We start from the raw sequence: 22,113 nt of genomic DNA on the forward strand, positions 1-22,113 counted from the left end.
ATGGTATTCAGGTTTTATCTCTACAACTTAACTTTTGTCATGATCTTCAGTAAGACCTTTTCAGCTCTGGTTTCTCCATCTGTACAACAGAGATGATAATAACAGAACTTTGTTCACAGTGATGTGAGGATTAAATGTGCAAGTATATGTATAGTATTGTACCTGTCACATATTTAATAGCAGTTATTATAAAATTGTAATTCATTAGATGATTACAGTTTATCTTCAGCCACATAAGTCAAAGCATATTGTCAAATTATCAGCACATAAGGCTTCTCTAAGAAATAGGTTTTCAATTTAATCCTCTTGGTATCTAAGAGCTCTTCATGTGAGATCACTATTTAATAAACATTTGCAGTATTTTTATTTTGAATAGCTAACTAGTATTCCACTGTATGGATGTAATTTATTCAATTCCCTGTTGTTGAATATTTTCATTGCTTTTATTTGTCTTTTTTGTGTTATAAACATTATCTTTTTCTGATTAATTTTTGTAGTTATATATGTACATATGCCATGATTATTTGGCCCCAGAAGTATAATAACTTGATCAAAAGATTACATATCAGGATTCTTGAATTCTGCATTATTATCAAATGGCCCTTAAAAACAACATTCTTCTAATTTATATTGCCACCCACAATGTAGAAAGTAATTCTGTTCAAGTTTCTTTCTTCAGATTTAAAAAACAATGATTGAGGCTGTTAAAGAAACTGTCTTAAAGATGTGTTATATTGAAAAATACCAAATAATTTAATTTCTATATTCAGTTTAATTTGATTTCAAATTTGGATATGGAAATAGAAATATGGTTTTTGTGTTAGTTAATGATTTATTTCACTTAAAAATGAAAATGACATGTTTATTTTAGCATCATATGTAAATATGAAAGATCTAAGAAAACAACTGCTATTCATATTTTCATACTTTGAAATATTTCCTTCAAATATTTTTAATGCCTATGTATTTTAGTGTTTTATTTTAAAAATGGTGATCAGAGTGTACATATAGATTTATTTTCTGCTTTTTCTCACCGCTTTTTCTAACATTTTAAAATGCTTTAAAAGAAAAGGTAATGGGGATTAAGGAATACACTTGTCATGATGAGCACTGGGTGTTGTATGGGAAGTATTGAATCACTGTATTGTCCACCAGAATCTAATATTACACTATATGTTAACTAACTAAAAGTAAAATAAAAACTTAAAAAAATTTTTTAAAGCATTTTTAAAAAATTTATATAAATTTCCATCCAACAGTACTGAAGTCCTAGAGTGCTTTCTAATTATTTCTTTCTCTTAAGTTCTGAAGAGGAATTAATGGGCAAAAGATAGGCATACTTTTTGGGGCGCCTGGGTGGCTCAGTAGGTTAAGCATCTGACTCCTGATCTTGGCTCAGGTCATCATCTCACCGTTCTGATGTCAAGCCCTGCATTGAGCTCTGCACTAATAGCACAGAGCCTGCTCGGGTTTCGCTCTCTCCTCTCTACCCCTCCCCTGCTCAAATGGGTGCCCTCTCTTTCTCTCTAAAAATATAAATAAAAAAAAAAGATAGGCACACTTTTAAACTGACACGTATTGCCAGTTTGCCCTCTAACGAATATGGGAGCAATTCCATGAAACATTTTAAGAATTATACTCATATCTGTTATATTAGGTACATAAAGATAGTTTTCTTGAGAAAATTAAAGGTCTAAGTGAAAATATTTAAACAGCAAAATTTTACAAGGAATAAATGTTTAAAAATTTAGCTACATGAATGATATTCTGATTATACATTTGCTGATTTACATTTTATGATTGAAGTTAAGAAAAGGTCAGTAACTTAATTTTTTATTGAGTAAGGAAGGTATTTTCAGACTTTACACATTTGTATGTACAACATACACCCACATTTTTCATTTCTAACTCCCATCCCTAAAATGGTTTTACCTAGTATATTGGTCGGTTAAGGCTGCCATAACGAAATACAACCAAGTAGTTGGCTTAAATCACGGAGGTCTATTTTGTTTAGTTCTGGAGGCTGCAGATCTTGAATCACAGGGTTGGCAGGTTTGATTATGTATCCTCAGGCCTCTCTCTTTGGCTTGCAGATGCCTGCCTTTTTGGTCTGTCTGGATATACATGGTCCTGTGTATGTGGTCTCCTTCTCTTCTTGTAAGGACACCGGTCATACTGGATTAGGGCCCACCTGTATGACCTCAGCCTTAGTTTAATATCTCTGAGTACAGTCTTTATCTGAGGTGAACTGGGAGTTAGAACTTTAACATATGGGTACAATTCAGTCCATAACCTCTAGATAACCTTTAGCAGTAGTGTGTCTGCTAGTCATTAGGAGAACAGTTAATTCATTAGTAAGTTCTTTTTTTTTTTTTTTTTCCAGGGTGAATCTTCTAATGGCTCAAATGATAGAGGAATGAAATCACTAGTAAATAAAATGACTGTTGCTTTGAAGACGAAATCTGTTAACGTCAGGGAAAAAGTTATCAGTTTTATTGAGAACACATCAACTCCTGTGGACCGGTGAGTTGCTTATATGGTATGAGTTTATGATGGGTAACTAAAGACATGTGTCTTAATAGTAAATGATAGTTGAATTGAATATGTTCTAGAAAAGAATCATAAAGTACATTTTTTAATTGGATAATTTCAGTTTTCATTGTAATTGCGAAGATGTCCTTTATTGCTATAACATTTGACTGCAAAGATTTCTCTTCCCCTACTGCTCAGAATAAAACTCAAATAATGATTCTGCCCTTTTATGCCATTCATTAAAAAAAATATTAAGATGCCATTGTATGCATTATTCTTCATATAGTAGCTGTTTCCCACATGTCAAATGGATGGGAATCATCTACTAAATTCAGTAATCTCAAAGCAGGAAACTCTTCTCCTCCTCCAGGAATTTATAACCTAGAAAATTTGTTCATGCTAAATAAAGCAGAAACCTATTTTCTTTCTTTCTTTTTTAAAATTAATCAATTAATTCATTTTTAAAGTAATCTCTACACCCAACATGGGGCTCGAACTCACAACCTGGATGCTTGCTCCACTGACTGAGCCAGCCAGTTGCCCCAGAAACCCATTTTCTTAAATTTAAGAGTTTAGCTCTTCATAGAATTTTGTCCACAGAATATAAGTGACATCTGTTTTCCCACGAATTACAAATGAAGGACACAGTTTGATAAATTTAAGAATGTCTGCTACAGTGTTTCTTATTGGAACTGTGAGTCCACAATGTTTTCTCCTCCACATATTAGTCTAATTCATCTTTCTTGTTGTACAGTTCAAAACTAATGTAATAATTCCAGCATAAAATTTATTTCTAAGCAGATCTGGTCTTGAAAATGTGTGATATTAATTTCACTTTCTTATTTTGCAGTATCCTAGGAAAGTTTAAATATTTGACTTTAAGAATTGAATGTTAGGAATTTACTGTTGTTACTTTATTAGTTATAGTACCTATGCATACAAAAGTACATTTTCCCCCATTTAGTAAATAGCAAGGAAGAATGGATTATTTTCACAAATCCAAAAAAATTGTACCTGTCTAAAATGGTCAACTCATAAATAATATTAAAGTGTTTTATCAAGCCTGAAAGTCTTCTTTGCTCATTAAAATTATGTCTGTTCTCAAAAGCCTATAACTTTTTTACTTTCCGTGCATTCTGGGTTAGAGTACTATTGCTACATTTGGTAGCATGAACATTTAACATTTTATTTTAAAATGAACAAGTGATAACTCTGACTTGAAATTGGCTTTTCTTCATTTTTCTTTGTACTTGGGATGATCAAAACATTTTCTTTATAATGTATGCTCTGGGTTAGAAAAAGTGATTATACTGTATTTTTGTTTTAAAGCTGTTGTATTTTTAATAATCATTTTGTTCTGTCCTCTACCTCAATTTGCTATAGAATGTCTTTCAATCTTCCTTGGCCAGACAGAGCATGTACAGAGCGGTAAGCCAATGAGTAGAGCAGCTTTACGGGACCATCCTTTTCTTTAGCATGCCTCGTGCTGTCTATAAGCCTCACACTGTCTTGGCTTAAATTTGATGCAGCTGTTTTCAAATGCTGAATTTTTCTTATTCTGCTTTTAGGAGTGTGTGATATTGATTGAGCTGTATTTGTTTTTTGGCTTGATCATTTTAATTTTTTTTTCCTTGCATGCTTCTTTATATCTCCCATTCCTCAGATGAAAATCAAGTACATTCAAATCCAAGAACTTCATAAAACCTGCAGTTTTTATTCTGAAAGAGAGGAGTGAAACAAAGAAAATAATTAGTCTCAGAGTTGGCAGAGTGTTAGCATTGGAGATCATGTATTTCTATTTCCTGCCCTAACAGTATAGAGTATTATCGCACCTAACAAAGGGCATTGTTCATAGTTCAAAATTGTTGTTAATTCAAGTATATTATGTAATTTTATGATTTTTTTAAAGATTTTTCTTAATTAGATCTGTATATTTAGGTTGGTGACTTCACATATCTAAATCAGTTCCAAAGAACCACAATTGTTAGTTTTCCATGAAAGAAATTAGGTCATGGTGGACATGTTAATGTATAATCCATCCCTTCTCTGTCCCTAGTAACATGTGGTACTTGTCATTAGATTATAGAAGTCTAAAGTTTAAAAATCTACTGAACCTTCAATTAGGGTGCACAGAAGAACTCTACTAACTTAATACCTTTATATAGCTTTGTAGTTTTTATACCTACAGCATTTTTCTGCAGTTTATTTTTTTTTTAAGTTTATTCTGAAAGAGAGAGAGAGAGGGAGAGAGAGAATCCCAAGCAGGCTCCATGCTGTCAGTGCAGAGCCCAATGTGGGGCTCAATCCCGAAAACCATGAGATCATGACCTGAGCCAAATCAAGAATCAGACACCTAACCAACTGAGCGACCAAAGTGCCCCATTAAGCAGTTTAAATTAGAATATCAATTAGAGCAATATCTATGGAGATTTTAAAAGAAATTCTAGTTGTATTTTCAATATAAATTAAGCTTTGGAATTATGGAGTTGAATTTTTCTTTGGTCATTTCAATGTTTTCAGTGACTAGAAGTAACATTTTTAAAAGCACTAGTTCACTGTTAACTTAGTGGTAAGAGTTTCTATTTACTGTAACTATTCCTGCACAATGCCAATTACAGAGCTTCTATTACAGTTTTACCTGAGACTATTTTAAAGGCATTTGCTTCTTTTAAAATTATAATCTGTTTGTGAATCATCTTTCTACCTTTTCTTGTTATAGGACCATTGAATTAGTCTAATTTTAACTCCCAGGTTTTCTCCCAAATTCTTAAATTTATAAAAATTTAACTTATTTTCTCTGATCTACAGGTAAATATATCTATTTTGAAAATAGAATTTAGTGAAAAGTTAGAATTGGGTTTCTTTCTGAGCTCAGTAAATAAATTAGAACCTGGTCAAAATATGTTATAGATGTTTCTGTTGTTACTTCAACTAAAAAAGTATAAATATACTGCTTTTTAAAAAGAGTCCAGACAGTGAATTTCATTAATTTTTAAATTGTTTTAAATGTTTATTTTTGAGAGAGAGAGAGAGAGAGAGAGACCGAGTACAAGTGGGGGAGAGGCAGAGAGAGAGAGGGAGACACAGAATCCAAAGCAGGCTCCAGGCTCCTAGATGTCAGCACAGAGCCTGAAATGGGGCTTGAACCCCACGAACTGCCAGATCATGACCTGAGCTGAAGTTGGTGCTTAACGGACCGAGCCACCCAGGCGCCCCAAATTTCATTAATTTTTAGCCAATATTTAAGAATAACCCAGTAATCTTTAGCAATCTTTATAAAAACTGCCTTGTATTATAAATGTAGATCAATAATGATTAGTTTTTTTTAAACTTTTCACTTTGCAAACTTGAATTCTGGTTCATGCATTTACTATAAACATTATCCTTGTTACTTTTGACGTTACATCAGTTTAATTATGCTTTAATGTCAGGAGAGAACCAATAATTTAATCATAAATTTTTATAATCTAGATGGCACTAAAGTATTTTTAGACAAAGCTGTATTATCTTTGTCTTTTATAAGTAGGCTGATTCTGAGTTTCATAGGTATTTGAATTATTTATTTCACTTTATCTAATGAGTATAGTTTATTTACTGGATAACTTTACATTAGATATGTTTTAACATAAAATAAAATGATTTTATGATTTAACTTAAACTGTAAATTATGTATTGATTAGTTTATAATTCCCAAAGAATGTTATACATTTAGCTCTCATTGTTTTTTCTAGTAAGTGTTCCATTGAGGAATGTTTTGGGAGAAGTAAGGATTTAAGTAAGCCTCATTGAACAAAATTAGGTTATGATAAGATTTTGATTGATGATATGTATTATTTAAAATACATATTTTATCTCTATATTCTGGAAAAATTGAATTTAAGATTAAAGACGTGTAACCCCAGTTTTTTCCATGTTGGACTATCTCTTGATATATGATCAATCAATCAATAAATAAAAATAAGCCTGTTTTTCTGCATTGTAGATAATCTTGATGGAACCTTTATCTTACAAATATACAGTGCTTTTTCCACAAAAACATGTATTTTGTTGAAATATTTTAATTTTTATTCTTGGTTTGTTTGAGATTACCTGAAAAGTACTGAGGTATAAATTTTTATAGTAAAAAGAGGTTATACTTCCTGCAAGAACTAATCAGGTTTATTGTTTATGTTTCTGCCACTTGAAAAAGAAAGGCAGATTAATTTTCATGGTTTATTTACATTTATGTAAAAGAACTAGTAGCATGTTAGTTTCTATTAAAGCAAAAGTAATAGTAAAAAAAAAAAAAGGAGGATTATAATGTGAGCATTGGGTAATATATAGAATTGTTGAATCATATTGTACAACTGAAACTATGATTTAAAAAAATGGGAGGAAAAATCCCTTTTTATATCCCCCCAAAATCCCCCAAAAATATTTGCCCCATATAAGAAAACCTTAACACCCCTCCTAGAATTGGCGTATTCAGTTCCATAATCTATTTTACCTAACAGACATGTGCATAGTACTAGCTAGATGCCAGGCATTGTTCTAAGAGCTTTACAAAATATTAACTAATTTAATTCTCACAGTAACCTTGAAGGGTAGGTACTGTTGTTAACTACCACTTTACAGATAGGAAAATAGAATCACAGAGAGGTTAAATGACTTCCCTAAAGCTACACAGATCTAAGCACTAGTTCTAATATGAATAATAAAATTGTTTTACAATTTAATTTTTACAGATTGAAAACATTCAGCCTGTCAAGACATTATGCCACTTTTGCTAACATAATTTCCTATCTTGTTACAGTTTCCTTAACATAGATAGCTATTCTAAAGCTGGGTGGTATATGGGGGTGAGGAACAAAGAATGTATACATTTTGTATAAATATTCAAATGATACTTGGTAAAAATCTTCGGTTAATTTCTTAAGTGATAATTTCCCCTCTAAAATTCTTGGAATACAGGCATGTGAGCAGCAGTGACAGAGTGGGCAAGCCTTACCGTGGTGTAAAGCCTGTTTTCAGCATTGGGGATGAAGAAGAATACGACACAGGTGTAGTAATACACTTATCTGTAGATGCTTTCCTTAGGCACCAGGAATGACTATAGAGATCATTCTGAGACTAGCTGAACTTAAAAAAAAAAAAAAAAAAGACACAATGAAATTCTGTAGATGAGATTGGAGAGTCTGTTCTTTTTTCCTAAGAGTTTTTTCTAGTTTTTTTCCTAAGAGTTTGGTTTTAGACCTCTTAAGTTATGCCTGTTAGAATTCAAGCAGAAATGCTGAGTAGGCATTTGATTACAGGAGTCTTTAGATGAAGAGAGAAGGTCTAATAACGTGGTGCTGATCTGGGAATTATCCGTGTTGAAATAGTATTTAAATCCATGGGATTTTATTTAAATCCGCTTGATCCACCCACCTGGGAGATTGAGAGCTGTGGGACTAAAGTTCAGGGAATTCCAAAATGGGAGACATCTGGAAAGAGCTTTTTTAAATTCGAGGTAATATCCTAAAAGGCCACAAGGTGGGGATATTGTACCAGGCAAATTGTATCATCGTCTGTGGTTGTCTTTATATTTTTAAAAATGATTTATTACTTTGCTTCATAATGCTGCTGCCAAGATTACCCTGGTTAAGTAATAATAATGAATGTTAATCTGTGTATTGGGTTAGAAAAAATAAAGCAGTAAATCAATGTAGCAAATAAAAGAAAAAACCTTCCCAAATTTCTCCTTGTTTTTTCTACTTAGTAATACATGCCATATATTTTCCATCTCAGCCCATATTCCACCTTAGTTCTCTTTCTATCACATAAACACACCATAATTTATTTAATCAGTCTTTCAAAATTCACACTGGTAGTTTTTCAGGTTTTTTGTTTGTTTCAAATGGCAATAGATATTTTTATACATAACTATCTGAACTTTTATAAGTACACACAGAGGCTATATTCTTAGCAGTAAGATTAATACATTATAGGGAGCCACATTTGACATTTTAATAAATATTTACAAAATCACCTTCCTAAAAACTTGCATTGAGGTAAATGAAATTTTCTGTGTACTATTTCTCATTGTTTCTTTTTCTCCTCTCCCTTCTATTTTTGTTGCTATCTTCCTGTTATTTATCAGTCTGTCCCTGAATATTTCGGCTCCTTTCTTTAATAACTTTCATTTCAAGTCTTTTAATTCCCAAGAGGCAAATGGATGGATAAATTATAGTATACATACATGTGTCATATATTTATGCATATATTTGTATTTGGGAAATTGTACAGTAATGAAAATGAGAACACTAGAGCTACATGTATCAATGTGTATAAATTTTACAGTGTTCAGAGTGAAGAAGCAGTTGCAGAAGAATACAGTTGAAAGGTCTACTATTTATATAAATGTTACTGCTACTGTAGAGATTTTTACTTATTTATCCAAGGATGGATTTTTGTTGTTTTTCTTAAAGTCAAAAAACAGCGAGAGAAAAAGAACTCTAACATCTTTGCCCTCAAGATAGATGCTTATTATTGGACAATTTAGCCATCTTTCTATAGTCTAGACATAGATTAGAGTCATGTTACATAAAGCAAAAAAGTTGAAATTCCTCAGGCAGTGTAGTCTTTAAAAAATTTATTTACATTATTTATTTTTTGTTTTATTTTTTTAAATCTTTGACAGAGAGAGAGAGAGAGAGACAGAGCATGAGCAGGGGAGGGGCAGAGAGAGAGAGAGGGAGACACAGAATCCAAAGCAGGCTCCAGGCTCTGGGCTGTCAGCACAGAGCCCGACGTGGGGCTCCAACTAACGGACTGTGAGATCATGATGTGAGCTGAAGTCGGGTGCTTAACTGACGGAGCCATCTAGGCACACTTACTTACTTAATTTATTTATTATTTAAAAAATTTTTTTAAATATTTATTTTCAAGAAAGAGGGAGACAGAGCATGAGCAGGGGAGGGGCAGAAAGAGAGGGAGATGCAGAATCTGAAGCAGGCTCTAGGCTCAAGCTGCCAGCGCAGAGCCCAACACGGGGCCCGAACCGACAAACCATGCGATCATGACCTGAGCTGAAGTCGGATGCTTAACTGACTGAGCCACCCAGGCTCCCCTATTTATTTTTTATTTAAGTATGGTTGACACACAGTGTTACGGGGTATTCTTAGTATTTTCACCTGACTTTCTTACCATGTAGCCTAATGCTTCATAATATTTCTGCATTATGCCAGTGGCATAAGGAAACATAGTAACAGGATTTGAATTGTTTTTTTCTTTTCCCCCAACCTGTATGCTTAAAATACTCAATTTTTTTTTCCCAGCTATTAAGGAATGTCTCATTTTTAAAGATGGTAATTCCCACTTTTAACACTTTAAACTCTTTCAGATGAAATTGACAGCTCTTCAATGTCAGATGATGACAGAAAAGAGGTTGTAAACATTCAGACTTGGATAAACAAGCCAGACGTCAAGCATCATTTTCCTTGTAAAGAAGTGAAAGAAAGTGGACACATGTTTCCTAGGTACTTTTTTAAATGCCTTCTTCAGAAGTAAAATTAAATTTGGGGAATACAAACTTAACCACAGGAGAAATTTTCTTTAAGTACACTAAGATATAATTTTCCTTTGTCAACTTGTATTATGTGTCTTGATTTTTAAAATATTTTTATTGTAATTTTTTATTTTGAAATATTCTAAAAAGTTGAAGAAACAGTACATTGAACATCTTTATAAGCCTCTCTCAACTCACCAGATTTTAATTTCTTTTTGTGTTTTTCCAATCTATTTATATATCTATTTATAGACACACATACACATACAGTTCTCTCTTGTCAAGCCATTCAGAAGAATCTTACAGATATGACCCTTAACCCCCCAAAATGCTTTAGTGTAAGTCTCCCAAGAATATGAGCATTCTCTTATACAACTTCAATCGCATTATGACTTTTTTTAAAATAGCATTATCACTCTTTAAAAACTTTAAAATGAACATCATTCAACATAAATGTCACACTCAGATTTTTCAGAGTGCCCCCAAAGTATTATTTATAGTCGTTTTTTCCTTTTTGATCCAATAGCTAGTCAGGGTTCCTGCATTGTATTTGCCTGTCAATCTCTTAAGTTTCAGCCGGTGTGCAACAGTACTTCTGCCTTTACCACCACCTCCCCTTTTCTGCATGATGAATGAATCTTTTGAGGCTAGGCTGTGTATTCTGCAGAGTGTCCTGCGTTTTGGACTTTGATAGTTTTACTGCACTGTAAAACCTTGGTTTGCGAGCATAATTCGTTCTGCAAACACGTTTGTAATCCAGAGCACTCGTGTATCAAAGCGAATTTCAGGAACCATTGGCTCGGTTGCAATCGTGTGATGTTTGGCATCATGTACTACTTGTAAGACATCGCTCATTTATCAAGTTAAAATGTATTAGAAAGGTTTGCTCGTCTTCTGGGACACTCACTGAACAAGTTACAATCCAAGATTTTACTGTATTACATAAATGTGTATGAGTATATCATTGCATTACATTAAAAGTGAGCTAAGACACAGGGAGGGGGTGCGTAAATAACACCATGCTCATTTTACCTTCAAGATCCAGTTACAGAATATTATAAAATATGTAAGGCAGCCCAACTATTGCTTAGTGGTCTTTGATGTAAAGTATACACTATGGTATAGTGACTGAGAGTAGTTTATGAATATAGGCAGTATTGTGAAAAAGTTTGAAAAGGACTGTATTCCATATACCATATAGAATAGATTCTAAAAATATTATTTTAATGATTTTTAATAGTATTGTACTTTTTATTACATAAAATAGAAACTTTGCTCTTAAACAGTTACAGGATTTCCTATTAATAAAATGTTAATTTTCCATACAACTAAAGGAAAATTAAGAACTTTTATTGGGTAGTTTGTTTATAGATGATTCATTTTAATTCAAAAGTAATTTCATCTGGAGTTGAATATTTTTTTGTTGAAGTAACAGCTGTTTTGCATGACGTGTCTAAAATTCTTTTTGTTGTTTAATGTTTTTTTTTTTGCCTCTTAAGTCATCTGTTGGTTACTGCAACACACATGTACTGTTTAAGGGAGATTCTTTCACGGAAAGGATTGGCTTATATACAGTCTCGACAAGCACTAAATTCCGTAGTTAAAATTACATCTAAAAAAAAGCATCCTGAGCTAATTACTTTCAAGTATGGAAATAGCAGTGCTTCAGGAATAGAAATCTTGGCAATTGAAAGGTAAGATTTTCTTAGAATGGTATGATCTGAATTATTGAATTAGTTCATTATTAAACACAGTTTGTTTCTCTCTTTTGGAGAATAGATGGTGGCATAGGCTACTTGAGCCACTTTTAATTAGTATTCTTTGCTTATCTTTTTCTTCCATACCCTTAATCATATATCAATTAGTTATTAACATATGGTTTCAGTAAGTTTCATAGCTAATTTCATTAACTTTTTGACAGAAGGGTCCTTATACTATTGCTGCACTAAATGCTGGTTTATCAAATAAGAAGCTTGTCTCAGAATATAAGTCAGTGTTTCTACTTCCGTTCATCAAAAAATTCTTTTGAAAAAGTATCCATGAAGTAAGCAACGTGCTGAGTGTTATATTTAATTTACAATCTGGCACAAACTCCTTATCTTATTGTGGACCAGTGACAAAACAGTTCATGGATGGGCATCAAGGGCCATAGGACCTCACTTATCTGGAAACTAAACCATCTTTATAATCCTATAAAAATGTGAAGCCCAGAGGAGTTGAATGACTTCCAAATCCTCACACCTTGCTTGTGACAGGACCAAATGGAGCTGTCCTGACTCCAGATCTCTGGTTCCTTCCATTTGGCTATGAAGAGTCACCAGCTTGCACACTTAGATTTTCTTTCTTTCAAATATGCTTTCATGTATGTATTGAAATAAGTTATGGGGAGTAAATATGAGGGTATGTCTGCTGGCTTTGTAGGTTAGGGGAAGCTTTGCATTGGAAGTGTCACCTAAGCTGAGGCCTGAAGGGAAAACAATTTCTGTTAATATATATGTATATTTTTCCCCCCTTAGGTATTTGATTCCAAATGCAGGAGATGCTACTAAAGCCATTAAACAACAGATCATGAAAGTTTTGGATGCTTTGGAAAGTTAATATAAGAGAGAATTATTTCAAAAGAAATTAAGGCAACCAAGAGAAAGAAACATGGACATACTTTCCTGATTGCGTACTAACAGAAGACCTTTCATTTGCTCATGGGGGTGCTTGAATTGCAGGTCTAAGTGTAAATTATTATAATCAATTTCTAGACAGTTAAAATTTTACTTAAATTTTCTTTTGCATTTTCGGTTTTGTAAAATGATTTATAAAGGTCAGTTATTAAATGACTTTGAGGTAACTGACCCTCTACCCTTGTGAACTAAGGGTACAGAATGCAGTTCTGTTTTGAAGAGCTGTGTTTTAAAAGGGAATATGCATCACTTTCAGATTTAAAAACATCCATGCACATATATACTTGCAATGTCTTCACTGAAAATTAGAGATAGAATTAGTTGAAGAGACCCCTTTAATTGCTACATTTAGGTTTATCCACTTGGCAGTATCAGAAACTGAAAGTATTACATAGATTAATAATTAGCTTGCTGTTTCTGTTCTTAAAAATGTGAAATGTTTTTAACGAAGCAGATAAAGATTCCAGCCAACCCAGAAATGCAGTCCAGCTAGTGAAATGTTGGAGTATCAGTTTCTAAATCATCTTTTCCCATTAGCTAATGATTTGAACACTGAGTGCTTCAGATCTTAAACTTCATCCTACTGGTTTCTAAGGAGTGGTTAAAATTATAAGTAGGTAGGCGTATGGAGATTAAAATAAACATTTGGGGGACAGAGTTGTATCTATAAAAATGTCATTGGTCTTTATTACAAGTGGAATATTTGATTTGGGATATTTCAGAACAGCTGTTGTGCACACATTGATTTATCCTTACTGAGATTATGGTCTGTGACCACAACGAATATCCACTTAAATAAAAGCCAAATAATCAGAGAGCTATATAAACTACAATTGTTTTATCAGCTCTTTCTGAAATTTCTTACTCTTCTTTGGTTTTTGTCTTCTGTTCCAGTGGTTCGAAACTATTTTTATGTTCTTAATCTGACAGAACTAAAAAGTGATCTGCTTTACTTTGCAGCTTTCTCAATTTAATTTATTGAGGTCTACATTAGACACATCTGGTGAGAGAAATCGGGAACATGTTTGGGGCTATGGAAGGACTCCTTATAAAGTCTTTTTGGGAAGTAGCAAATCCTCACAATCTGCTATGTCCTAAAACACAATGGATTATCTCTAAGGAGTTTATAGGAAAAAATATTTAGATGTACACTGTTTATAGCCAGTTATTTTAATTTACTTAATGGAAATCAAGCGAATAACAGGCAACATAGTTCAAGATATTTTATTCTAATATCTAAATAAAAGCAGTTTCTTGAGTGGTTGAAGACATTTGCGTGAAATTGCACCTGGTGCATACTATATTTATGACTTTACCCACAACGGTTGTGTTGCTTTCTTTTTCTTTTCTTTTTTTCTTTCTTTTTGGTGCCCCCTTTACAAATGCCGTGAAGTCTCCATTTTTTGCCCATTTCAGCCATGGGACTTTTTTCATAATATTAATGTAAAGATGTTTGTGTTACTGTTTATAAAATTACAATTGTAAATAAACCAATACAGTTTGCTCAGAACTTTGTTCTTAATGACAATCTCTCTCCCTCTCCCTCTCCCTCCGCCCCCATTTGCAAATCTGTGTAGATAACACAAAATTAGAAATTTGAGGACTATCCTTCAGTGGAATTTAATGTTCAGGTTTTAAGTTTGAAAGTATTAGATTCCTGTTTGTGTTCATCTGTATAGGGAGGGGGAAAGAGTTAGTTTAAAACTAATGACATTAAATTCCACATGAATAAATTACTACCTTTAACCACTTAAATTCTCAGAACTTTAGTTTCTTCTTCTGAAATAACATCATAGTTACTAATCATGAGTATGAAATAAAAATGCATTTTGTTGATTGTACTAGGCACTTACAAGGCTGCTCATCCTTCCTTAACTGGCCCACTAAGTACAGAACTAGAATTCACTATGGGATACTCACCTCTTACTGACTCTCAAGGATTGCAGAGTTTGCAACATTATGAGATTGTTACTATTTTCTGTATTTCCAAGATTAGAAAACCAAGGCTGAAAGAAATTGAGTTAATGAAAGGGAAGGTATCCCCTCTTCCCGCCCTACTCCCTGAGAATTATCACCTAAGATAACGAATCACTTTCAGGGCACCTGGGTGGCTCAGTCAGTTAAGTGTCTGACTTTGGCTCAGGTCATGACCTCACGGTTCACAAGTTCCGAGTCCTGCATCGGACTTTCTGCTGACAGCTCAGAGCCTGCTTCAGATTCTGTATCTCCCTCTCTCTCTCTCTGTCCCTCCCCCACTTGCTAGTGTGCTCTCTTTCAAAAAGAAATAAACATTAAAAAATTGTTGAAATATAACCTACATACCATAAAGTTCACCTTTTTGAGGGTCTACAAAGTGCTTTTTAGCAAATTCAGTTGTGCAATCATCACAATTATTTAATTTCAGAACATTTGGTTGCTCAAAAAAGAAACTCATACCCATTAGCAGTTACTCCCCTTTTCCCTCCAGTCCTTGGCAGCTGCTAATTTCCTGTCTATCTTTGTGGATTTGCCTCTTCTGGACATTTAATGATAAAAGGAATCATTACAATAAGTAGCTTTTGTGTCTGGCTTATTTCACTTAGCATGATGTTTTCAAGCATCATCCATGTTGTAGCATGTGTCAGAATTTCGTTCCTTTTTAAGGCTGAAGAATATTCCATTGTATGGATATATCACATTTTATTTATCCATTCATCACTCGATGGACATTTGTGCAAAGCTCTAAGCCCAATTTGGTAATTCCCAAGTTTGATCTTTTGTTTGGAGTACCATACATTCCCCTAAGATCTCATCCACTATGACAGTTTCTGTTCTTATTGTGGAGATGATTCCAATTCTAATTTTCAGCCCTTCATCTATATTAGTCATTTGTATAACTACCTCATCCTGAAAAATTGAACTTAGCGCCCCCCCCCCCCCCCAGACTGACTTCTATATGAAGAGTGATTGGAGGATAAGATGCTGAGGGAAAGGAGGCCAGTTAAGTTGCCTAAAAGCAGTCTCCCCAAAATGAGAAAGGCCTAGCCATGAATGGTGGTCACAAGGACAGAAAAGGAGGCAGCAATCAAGGGGTACTGCAGGAAAGTAAGAAGGGCCCTGTTCTTAACCAGAGATGGAGGAGAAAAGACTTGAATGATACAGAAGTGATTTAGATTTTCCAGGGGAGGGCATGAGGAGTTAGAAGAATTGGAAAACAGCATAAATGGTGGTGCCTATATGTAAGAGGAAAGCTGGGAGAAGGTCTTTTATTTTTTAATTTTTTTCTTATTTTATTTGTGAGAGACAGAGACAGCATGAGTGGGGAGGAGCAGAGAGAGAGGGAGACAGAATCCGAGGCAGGCTCCAGGCTCCGAGCTGTCAGCACAGAGCCCGACGTGGGGCTCGAAGTCACAGATTCTGAGATCATGACCTGAGCCGAAGTCAGAGGCCTAACCGACTGATCCACCCAGTTGCCCCTGGGAGAAGCTCTTTTAGAGATGATAAAATTATTTTCAGATGGTTGAGTTTAAATTGATGTCAAGACGTGTAAACAGATGGCTTTCGGGCAGCTGGAGATGCTGGAATAGATCCTCTGGAGTAAAAGTAGAAATCTGATCAGTACCAGCCTGGCAATGGTTATTAAAACTGTGAGACATGGTTGGCACTTCCAGCTTTTGATCTGGGCTCTGGAGATTCATTTAGTGTAGTCGTTTAATTCTTTGGCTACTTTTCAAGTGGCAAATAAAAGGGAATATGGAAACGTGAAGACAGAGCTGTGTGGTTGAAGAGTCAGAGTGAAGTGACAGGAGGACTGTGCAAACTCGGTTATCCAGCCTCTCACCTTCTGCCTCTGAATCCTCTTGTGTTACAGATGATGAAAAGGTCCTGAGAACGAGATGATTTGCCTTAGGTATTAACATCACATCAGTGTCAGAGCCAGAACTGGAACCGTGACTAGCGGTTCCATTATGCCCAGAAAGTTCTAAAGGAAAGTTCAAGAACAGTTTGTATTATTTCTTACTGTTCCCTCCCTAGAATCCAAGTCACTGGCTTCCCTGCATGCGACGTAGGGAAGACAGTGCCCACAGACTCTTGGTCTTGAAGGCCCTTTCTCTCCTGGTTTTCCTACCTCTCAGGTGGCCCCTTATCAGGTTTCACAGGCCCCTCTTATACCTGTGCCTTTCATAGTCCACTTGCAACTTGTCACCCATATTCAGAGTTTTGTCTTAGTTTAAGTTGCTGATGACTCCTAAATCAGCCTCCAGCGTGCATATGGGAGTTTGAGGCTTAGGACCAACTGCCTCCTGGGTGTCTCTGCTTCGATGTTCCAATAACATGCCCAGCCATGTTTGGTACCACTGTTACATACAACTTTATGCCAATGAACTTGCAAATCTAAATGAAATGGGTGACCTTTTTTTTGACAGGTTGTAAGTGGCCAGTATTGATGCAGGAATCTCAGCGGGCTAATTAAACATAGCAGAAATTAACAGATTATTATCTTCCTGCTACAAAGCCAGGTCCAGATTGTTGAATCTTCAAAAAAATAAAACCCGTAATTGCTATGTATTTCCTCCCAGCTTAAGAAAGTTTTAAAAACTTTTAAAAACGTCTTAAAGTAGTACATGAACAGCTATATTTTCTCCTGTTAGATTTAATTTGCCACCTTTGCTTTGTCTCTGTATAAGCACATATTTTCTTTTTACGTACCATTTTCAAGTCAGATATTCTGACACTTCACCCTTAAATACTTCAGCAAATACTTCTTCTCAGAGTAAAGATATTGTCTGGCATAATGACAATGTCATCATCACACAGAATTCATTAAAGCATCAAATATCCAGTTCATAAATACCCTAATTATTCCAAAAATGTTTTAAGGGTATCCTTTTATTTATTTTTGAGAGACAGAGAAAACAGGGAAGAGGGGCAGAGGGAGAGAGAATCCCAAGCAGGCTGCCCGCAGGCCGACCTCATAAACTGTGAGATCATGACCCAAGCCTAAATCAAGAGTGGGAAATTCAACCGACTGAGCTACTCAGGCGCCTCTAGAGTATCCTTTTAAAAACCAGGACAGAGCATTAAAAAAAAAAAAAAAGATGGCAAGATTTTATTAGTTTTGTGATTTTTGATCCCCAAACCTGACAACAAAAAGCACAAAGACATGACACACACACACACACACACACACAATCCTAAAAAATACAAATGCAAAAGTCCTCACACAATATTAGCATATTTCAGTATGTAAGAGGTCTGAATTTTTGAGGATACAATGTTTGTCGCTCTTTTCTTCTCCCCCATGACCTAGCAGCCTTCTAGTCAGATCCCACGGATGTCTTGCGTGACTAAACCATCGTAGGTCATTCCATCCCATTACCATCCCCAGTCGTCAGAGCGACTTGTTCAAGGAGCCCAAGGCAATCAATACATACGGTATCATTGCCGGCTAGAGGTGCTCTAACCAGCAAGAGGTTCAATCCTTTCGCTGGCCAATTGTTGAACACCACTCCAATGTACCCCTTTGCCTTGCATTCCTTTTACTGGAGCGTGTTGTTATTCGTCGCTTCTCCTTGGTCCATGGTTTGCTCCTTGGTGGCGCCAACAGCGGACACCTAAACAGGTGTTGGAGCGCGGGAAAGACCACACGCTCTCCCCGGAGCCGCGGGACCGGGAGGCGGTCCGGAGGCGGAGCCTCGGCCGCACCAAGTCCTGCGTGCCGCTCGGCGCCGCCTCTCGGCAGGCCGCCGCTCTCCGCCCAGGGAGCCGGGTCAGGCCGCGCCGCCCATGGTGCTGCTCGAGAGAGCCATGGCCAGTAAGTAGCGCGGCGGCCCGGGGGAGGGATCGCCGGCTCAGCCCCTCGCCTCCGCTTGTGTCCCCGCCGCGTCCCGGGCCTTCCCTGACCCGGCGCCCGTGGGGTTGAGGTCTCGGGCGGCGGAGCGCGGCCCGGCGCACTCCCGGGGAGTCCAGGCTTTCGGGAGCGCCAGGCCTCGCGACCGGAAGGGCCCGCGTCTTGCTCACTGCAGGGATCCTCCTGAGTCCCGTGCCTCTAGCTGCGTTTCGGCACCGCCGGCTGCAAATTCACCTGCGCCGGAAGAGGAGGGAGACGGGTGCACACAAGTTCCGCGCCCCCTTCTCCCCGCCCCGACCCGAAGACTGCACCTTCAGTAATTAGGAGACTTATTCGAGTGTGGGAACCTCTGCCTTGTGGGATTCTTGGAGGCTGTTAGGTTTTGCACGAGAAAGCGAGACCAGGGGGTGTCGCGTTCACTGTATTCACCTTAGATTGATTTTTTAACTTGAGTTTTGCAAAAGCATGTATCCTAATTATTTGTGTTTTGAACCCCGTCATATGAAAATGAAGCATCGTTTTTCTCTGATTTGGGCTGTATGGTAAGAGGCCAGATGAACTTGCCCCATGTTGCACCGCCCGTCACACCCAGTGGAGAATGCTCTCTTCCCAAACAGAAAAAACTGGACAAGCTGTTTCTGCACCTGGACATTGAGCTTTCGGGTTAGGTATTACATGTTACACAAGTCTATCCTGGATCAGCCCCAGAGGGCGTTTCCAGCCATCTTTCTTTGTCCCCAGGTCTTTGCCCGATCCTTTTACATGAGGCTTTGGAGTGTCCTGGACCCCTAGTCTGGAGATCTGGATTAATACAGTTTTGCCTCAGTCTGTGGCAACAGGTCATTTAATCTTTCTGAACCTCAGTTTCCTGGCCTGTAAAATGGACATCAACTGCCCCTCCTGAGGTCTTGCGAGGCCCCCACTAGATGCTAAGGTTTGTGCAAGTGCTCTGGTTTTCATTTTAACCTGCCAGTGCTCGGAGCAAGTCCGTGGCTGACTGAATGTTAGGATCGGGGTCTGGAAGTCCTTTTACACACCTGCCTCTGGATGTGCCTGCTGTCTCTGAAGAGCCAGGACGAGACTGAGGCTGGTGGGCTTGAGAGGTGTGGCTCGTGATGGTGTTGAGGATGGTGTCTGATTTCCTTGAGTGTTTTCAAGTTACATGACCTCTCCCCGGCCCACCCAGAAACAAACAAATGCGGTTCCTGTCCTGCTTTACAGTTCCAGATTTTGGCTTGGATTGTCTCACTGACTTTGTTCACTGATTTTGCGCAGCTTCCCTCCCCCCCTGCAATTTCCTCATCTACCAAATAGTGTTAATGACGCTTCACAGATGTTTGCATGTATAGAGGGCCTGGCACATTCCGTATGCTTTTCCCACATTGGTCCCTTCACTTTACTATGTTTTATCCTTTTTTTTTTTTTTTTTTTTTTTTTTTTTTTTTTTTTTACCCCCTTTGGTAAGTCTTTCATTGTTAGATGATGATGAATATTAGGGCAGCCAGGAACCTTAAAAGTCATTGTAATTTTCACTTTACAGCTGAGGAGATGAACTGACTAGTATTGTTTTCCACATCAAGAAACTTCCCAATGGTAGCCTTTCCGTGTCTCAGCCCCTGTGTGGAGTGGGTAATCTGCAGAATGTCAGACAGTCCCAAGCCTGGATCAGGACTTTCTGGATAGGATGAGGGAGAGAGGAAACTCTCAGCATAGCCATGGTGGATTCATCTTTTAATCCCCCCAGAGCAGAGACAAAGCCCAGTTCCTGAGTTACCGTGGAGACTTTTAGTAGGTCTGTGTGATGTTCTGGTGACAGCTAAAGTGTGCTCCAAAGTTATCCCAGCTTTCGTTTCTTGTTTTAGATTCCTTTGTATTCATTCAGATTCTGAAACTGTTCAACAAGCTACATTCAGGGTTACATTTAGCTCTTCTCACTGTTTTTAAGATACACCAAGGAATGGAGCATCTGAGTTTTCCTATTTTTAGGGTTCACAGTGGGCCAAACAGACCATCAGAGATCGGGGTCTGTCGGTGTTGACTCTTCTGGGGACATTTGCACCAGTACAGCAGATAACCAGAGGGAGAACTCTAATGGTTTTCAGGTTCTAGAGCTTAGTTTTCTAGAGCAGCGGTGGGGGAGGGAAGCTAGGGAAGGCCTTTACTGAAGATTCCTGAAGTTTTGCAGAGCTTCATAGGTTGCCACGTGCTTTTGATCCTTTAATGTAGCCTCCCGTCAGACCAGGAGCAAAAACTATGCATCATTCAGGGTCCAGGCAGGACGTAGAAACCACACCAGTCACTTGAACACGGGAAATTGTATATAAAAAATTATTAACCAGTGGGTGATGACTATAAGAGTTACAAGAGAACTCTAGAGAATATAGGAAAAGCACATATAGGGTGTGGTTATTAGCTCAAAGAAGGAATAAGCCTGGAAGAACCCCTGACCTTCTTGGCTGACAGCAAATCTTGTTGGCTCTGTGGGACTCAGTCCCTGATAAAAATATGGAGCCTCTTACTCGAGTAACAGGAAAAAGCACTGTTAGCTTTTTCTAACAGTCTCCCTTGCAACCTCTCGTGGTGTTATTTGCCACTTAATGTTGTGCTCTTTGGGGGCACAGGAATATTCATGGGGCCAGTGCAAAACCTCACAGGTGGCCAGGGGCCCTGCCCCGTGACTAAGCACATGTGCAGCTCCTTAGCCGCCAGGCTTCCCTCCCTCCAGCGGCTGGACCTTTGCTCCCTGCCCCAGCTGGTGGTGGGGAGGTGGAGGCGGGCAATTCCCCTTCCATTGGGCTGACCGCCCCAGGTCACAGTGATTGGGTAGTTTCCAAGGGATTTCACCTGCACTAAGATGCACTCCGTATCTGGAACAGGGGTAGCTTGAGTCCCAAGAGCAAACTGTAAGAGACAGTTCCATCTTCAAGTTCTTTCTTCCTTCAAGCCGTGTTCTCAGTAGTATGTAAGAAGCTGGCCCTGCCTGCTTTGCTTGAGGCTCTTGTGCTGGCGTGGGGCCTCGCCCAGAGGTGTTGCTCTGTCCCCAGGTTTCTCAGCCTCCACATCATTCACATTGTGGGTTGGATAATTCTTTGTTGTGAAGGACTGTGGTGTACTGTGGTGTGTTTAGCAATGTCCCTGACGCCTACGCACCAGAAGCTACTGGCACCCCAACAGTGGTGACGTTGTCAGATGTCTTGGGGAAGGGGTGCAGAATCTGTCTCTGGTTGAGAGTTGCTTTGATCCAGGAGTCAGGTCTTCTGACAGCTGTTTTCTTGTATCTTCGTCCTCAGCTTTCCGCTTGGCCCTCATCCAACTTCAGGTTTCTTCCGTCAAATCAGATAACCTCACTCGAGCTTGTGGCCTCGTGCGGGAGGCAGCAACACAAGGAGCCAAAATAGTTTCTCTGCCAGTAAGTATGGAGGCGGAGGTGGCCGCTGCCCTCTGGGAACTTCTGATCCAGTAGAATACTGGCTGCTACCTCTCGTTGTCTTCTTGTGTCCTGGGGTCCAGCAGGGTCTTGTGGGTCCCCAGGATTGTTCCATGTTTAAGGG

The 22,113-nt window shown here is 37.6% G+C and overlaps 2 protein-coding genes across 4 annotated transcripts in view; both read left to right on the forward strand.

Annotated features, from left to right (window-relative positions):
* Positions 1 to 14,242, forward strand: part of TBC1D23 (TBC1 domain family member 23) — a 59,767-nt gene extending 45,525 nt beyond the window's left edge. Inside the window, exons 14-19 of one of the 2 annotated variants that reach the window (XM_045501777.1) lie at positions 2,384 to 2,523; positions 3,916 to 3,960; positions 7,483 to 7,571; positions 9,893 to 10,028; positions 11,557 to 11,751; positions 12,574 to 14,242. In XM_045501777.1, the coding sequence (XP_045357733.1) occupies positions 2,384 to 2,523; positions 3,916 to 3,960; positions 7,483 to 7,571; positions 9,893 to 10,028; positions 11,557 to 11,751; positions 12,574 to 12,655 (687 nt within the window). In that variant the 3' untranslated portion in view covers positions 12,656 to 14,242. The remainder of the gene's footprint in view (positions 1 to 2,383; positions 2,524 to 3,915; positions 3,961 to 7,482; positions 7,572 to 9,892; positions 10,029 to 11,556; positions 11,752 to 12,573) is intronic. The other variant, XM_045501778.1, reaches the window with a different exon arrangement.
* A 4,011-nt stretch (positions 14,243 to 18,253) lies between these two features.
* NIT2 (nitrilase family member 2) overlaps positions 18,254 to 22,113 on the forward strand; it is a 34,662-nt gene continuing 30,802 nt past the window's right edge. Inside the window, exons 1-2 of one of the 2 annotated variants that reach the window (XM_045501781.1) lie at positions 18,254 to 18,526; positions 21,853 to 21,971. In XM_045501781.1, the coding sequence (XP_045357737.1) occupies positions 18,499 to 18,526; positions 21,853 to 21,971 (147 nt within the window). In that variant the 5' untranslated portion in view covers positions 18,254 to 18,498. The remainder of the gene's footprint in view (positions 18,527 to 21,852; positions 21,972 to 22,113) is intronic. The other variant, XM_045501782.1, reaches the window with a different exon arrangement.

Source organism: Leopardus geoffroyi, chromosome C2 (genome assembly GCF_018350155.1).
Source record: "Leopardus geoffroyi isolate Oge1 chromosome C2, O.geoffroyi_Oge1_pat1.0, whole genome shotgun sequence".
Classification (NCBI taxonomy): Eukaryota; Metazoa; Chordata; class Mammalia; order Carnivora; family Felidae; genus Leopardus; species Leopardus geoffroyi.